General features: G+C 39.9%; 1 protein-coding gene across 1 annotated transcript in view; it reads right to left on the reverse strand.

Annotated features, from left to right (window-relative positions):
• Positions 1-5114, reverse strand: part of Fbn2 (fibrillin 2) — a 205113-nt gene that overhangs the window by 78913 nt on the left and 121086 nt on the right. The window contains exon 19 of the mRNA XM_021214571.1: positions 4671-4796. Within this exon, the coding sequence (XP_021070230.1) occupies positions 4671-4796 (126 nt within the window). The remainder of the gene's footprint in view (positions 1-4670; positions 4797-5114) is intronic.

Genomic DNA, 5114 nt, shown 5'->3' on the forward strand with positions numbered 1-5114 from the left:
GGGGGGAGGGGTATAGGAAACTTTCGGGATAGCATTTGAAATGTAAATAAAGAAAATAATAAAAAAAAATAAGAGGTAAACACAACTCTCAGTTAAAATATGAACAACAACGTTAAGGACACTTCCTATACAAATTCAACTACTCAGCTTACAAGACTCATTATTGAGATCCCATCCCCACTTGCTAAGTTATTCCAAACATGTCAACATACCACAACACTCTAAGCTAAACAGTAGAATTTCTGAGATTCCAAGGAGACACTGCCCTCCATACACATAGCTTTAGATTTAATATAGACCCTTCTCTTCTTTAAATACTGAAACAAAGACATATAAGTAAAGCCGGAGGGCTCTAATTCTTGCCCCTGACTATCTCAAATAAAATGTAAATAAACCAGTCCTGAAAGGGGGCAGGCTCAGAACTCACTGCCAGCGAATGGGTTTAAAATAGCAATTCAAAAACCTATGTGGAACGACCAAAGACACACTAACATGGGAGAGGGAAATGTCAAGGGAGCCTAACTGTAAACAGAGAACTACAGGCCTGTAAGGAACTCTGAGAGTCAGGAAGAATCTCTGAGTAATTATCTGACACCAAGCCCTAAAAACATATACGTACAAGTAACATATGGACTGAGAAGTTATATTTATATATTTAGGAACACACACACACACACACACACACACACACACACACACACAAAACAACAACAACAACAACAACAACAATGAAGACCATGAGCTTGAGAGACAAGTACATGGAAGGTGTCAGAGGGAGAAGAGAGACAAGGTGAGAATTATATAGTTGTATTTTAATTTAAAAAAAAATCTATGTAGAGAAAGATTATTGCTACTTCAGAATGACTAAAGAGATGCTCAGGTGTTAATTTAGTTCTTGAACTATAAATTATGGGGGGAGCAGGAATATAAGTACATTTTGCTTTCAGAGTGCTTGTAGTAGAAACAGGCCTCTTAAAAGAGAAATAAAAGTATTCATAATAACACACTAATTCAGATGTAAGCCTTTTTAATGAAAGCAAATGCTCTACAATGTTAAAATCCTTCCATGAAAATGCAAGAGCAGAAGAAACTAGATGTGCTGGGAACAGTCAATCTGTCTGAGGGGATTGCACGTTTAATTCTCCAATTAATTCATGTGTGAGAAGATTTCCCCAAAAGAAAAGTGCCTGTGACATAGTTTTACAAAGATTCATTTTGAGTTAAGCAATGGTGAACTCAAAGACTGTAAACACATACAAGGACAAGTACAAATATCAGCTATTTAGTTTTTCCCTTAAATATAATGTTTTTTTCTTAATGGTATAAATGTCATGGAACCAGAAATTGAAACAGTTCACTGTACATTTCTGGAAATAAACTTCAAAGCACATCTGGTTTACATTTAACTAGTTATGTCACTGGAAACACAATCTAAACCACAGCGATTGATGTAAAAAATTTAACTTTCACAGACTCTCCAAGCTCAGGCAAAATGAAATAATTTTTTTTTTTTTGTAACTTCGGCCTAAAACACAGAGGAACATCCTGCTTATTGTTACTGTTGTGTATTATATATTTAAATGAATCCATTGAAAACATGAATTACAAATAGAATAAGCAAACAGAGAAAATATAAATACAGAAAGTCAAAGTTTGCAATGATGCTGGTACTAATTCTCTGTCCAGCCCTAGGAAATTAGTGAAGAAAGAGTAGAGGAGAGAGAACTCAGGCTGACAAACTGACTGTGGCCAATGGGAGAAGTCAGGAGACACAAGGAGAGACGAGTTGAATAGCCTGTGGGTTTGAACATACATAGTATTTGGGAGAAATCTTTTGATGAAATTCAAATAACTTAACAGTGTGTAAAATTTTGGGGGGAGCATATTTTCTGTGTAAATCTGTTTGTTTTTTTTTTTTTTTTAAATTTCCACCAACACCATAAGGTTGGGGCCCAAAATATATTTTTTTTTGTTATTTCATCTTTATTTATATAACAGGAACTTCTTTCCTATGAATGACACAGATAAAAGTCATTTCCATACCAAAGGCATGGTTAAAGTTTATTAAGAACAAGTATCCTTTGAACAAAATAAGTCAAGATGTCTCTGTAACATTCCTTATTGGCTGATTTGCCATGGAAGTTCCTTATAATTTATGCGACCACCCAACATTTCACTACTAAATGTCATTCTGTCGTGTACCTGTTTGGTACGTCACTTCTCAGTTCCTTCGACTCCATCTTACCTGCTTTGACAATTCCCCACATATATCACAGAACCAGACCCCAACCACTCGGTTTCCACTTTATTCTCAAGTGCTTACCAGCGGGTATGGCTTTGACAGAATGGGAAAACGGACCCGATAATCGACAGTACTTGAGCGGATTGAGATGACATCTCATCTGCTCTTGCTTTTTTAACTTTCCTGAGATTTAAACGAACCTACCCTTTAATAGAGAACTGAAATTGGTACAATGGCCAAAGGCAGCAAAAAGTGTGAATACTCAGGAAAACCGAAACAAACAAACAAACAACCTCCAGCAATCCCTTGCCTCATCCCTTTGTGGGGTAGGCATGGGGGAGGGACAATACAGGGAACTCTGACTAGACAAACTTTCCTCAGAGCAAGGTTGCAGGATAATGGGTGTTAGGAGTGAGAACAGAAACCAGAGACTAGAAACTGCCACATGCATAGCTGAGGAGCCTGCGCTGGCTTTACTGACAGATGCCCCCACTCTTCGGGAACCCGGTGAACATCTGATACAGAGGGGCCAGGTACTCCAACCCAGGATGGTAATCCTGCCAGGCAATAAAGGGAACAGTTACCTCAGTTAAGTTTAGGAAAATGTGATTTTACATAAGAAACTATCTTCCCCCCCCCTCCACCTTTTGGTGAATTACTGTTTTTCAAAGGTTCCCTCTCCACACACACATAGCTCAACCCAAACTTAGAACTGTGCTCTGTAATTGCATTCTATTGACTTCAGCTGAGACTTTTGTGTTGCAGCATCTTGTTCAATACAACTTGTTTTTGTTCACAAGAATGCTTTGAAGTTAAAGAAGATGAAGATGATGCAACAGCCCTTTATTTATTTATTTATTTATTTATTTATTTATTTATTTATTTGCATTCTAACGCTATTGCACTTTTCCTGGCTGTGGAATCACTGAGGGACAAGTGCACCCACAGAAAAGGGACGGGTATTCTGCAATAATTAATATGAACTTTCTTTCTTTTTTTCTTTCTTTTTCTTTTTCTTTTTCCCTTTCCTGGTTTCCCCTCTAAAAGCCCTCTCCACATACCATACCCCCAAGCTCACCTACCCACCAACTCCCACTTCCTGACCCTGGCATTCCCCTACAATGGGGCATAGAGCTTCACAGGACTAAGAGCCTCTCCTCCCATTGATGACTGCCTAGGCCATCTTTTGCTACATATGCAGCTGGAGCCATGAGTCCCACCATGTGTACTCTTTAGTTGGTGGTTTAATCCCAGGGAGCTCTGGGGGTACTAGTTAGATCATATTGTTGTTCCTCCTATGGGGCTGCAAACCCCTTCAACTCCTTGGGTCCTTTCTCTAGCTCATTCATTGGGGACCCTGTGCTCCATCCAATGGGTGACTGTGAGCATCCACTTCTGTATTTGTCAGGCACTGGCAGCGCCTCTCAGGAGACAGCTATATCAGGGTCCTGTCAGCAAGCACTTGTTGGCATTCACAATAGTGTCTGGGTTTTATGATTGTATATGGGATGAATCCCCAGGCGGGGCAGTCTCTGGATGGTCATTTCTTCAGTCTCTGCTCCATACTTTATCTCTGTAACTCCTTCCAAGGGTGTTTTATACCGCCTTCTAAGAAGGATCAAAGTATCTGGAAGTAGCAACTGGGTTTGAGCATATTATAGGAGCCCCATGCAGGCCCACAGAGTGTATAGAAACTACAGGAGGAGAGTAAATAGTAGTTAAGGAACAGATTATTCTGAAATACCATGTGATCAAGATACCAAATCATGATGTCACAGCCTCATGCACTGATGTCATAGCCTCATGTATTCATGTCCTAGCCCGAATCTCACTAAAAACAGAGATTTCCTTAAGCACTTAACTGGCTCAAGCAACTTGCACTGTGTAGAAACTCATGGCATAAAATAAGTCTCAAAATATTGAACAAATCCAAATAACATCCCTTAACTTGTCAAATGGAAATGATAATTTTCATAGACTATCTGTTTCAGCATGGAATTAGTTTCACATAGGCTCCAAATATTTTTCCAGGTCAGGATTTTGACACTGTTAACCATCTATTTCATAATAAAGTGACCAACAACTGAGTCTTTTTGGAATGATGGTTTGTAGGTTAAGGTGTCACAGTGATTTTTATTTCAAGGGTGAACCAAATGAACAAAATCAGATATGTTATTTTAACGAGTCAAACAATACGGCTCTGTTGGTTTTTCTAAGTGCTTGTTGAAAGACTGTGAACAGAACGAAACCAAGAGTGTTTATAAACTGTGTTTATGTGAATGCCACTTCCTGAACTTCCAAAGCAGTGGGCAGAGATCATAAACAGGGAAGACATTCACACATGTGCTTTGAGCACGGTCATTTGCTGTGACTGATGTTGGTGCTTCCTGGGGGAGGATGTGCCGGAGTCAAGGAAGACTGTCCTTACCTTCACAGGTCTCTGTCTCCGTCCGGAACACATAGCCAGGGGGACAAGTGCAGCTGTAACTGCCAGGGGTATTTCTGCATAGGCCGTTGTCACAAAGCAGCCTGTTAACCAGGCACTCATCAATGTCTGCAAGCAGCCAGTGGAAGACAGGAGATGGAAATGGTTAAAGGCGGAATGCACAGACCACTTCTGCTTCCCTTTTCTTTGTTTTGTCCCTGGTTCCCCCTCTCCTCTCTGCCTCAGTATCTTTAGATAGAGCAAACCCACCAAATGCTATTCAAATGCTATGTTCTTATGCTGGTGAATGCTTTAAAAAATCTTCTCAAGTCCTTGGAAAATGCACAAGACTTAGCAAGGGCTCATTACTTCTTCAGTTATCCTTCCTTCCTTCCTTCCTTCCTTCCTTCCTTCCTTCCTTCCTTCCTTCCTTCCTTCCTTCCTTCC

Source organism: Mus pahari, chromosome 15, assembly GCF_900095145.1.
Source record: "Mus pahari chromosome 15, PAHARI_EIJ_v1.1, whole genome shotgun sequence".
Lineage (NCBI taxonomy): Eukaryota > Metazoa > Chordata > Mammalia > Rodentia > Muridae > Mus > Mus pahari.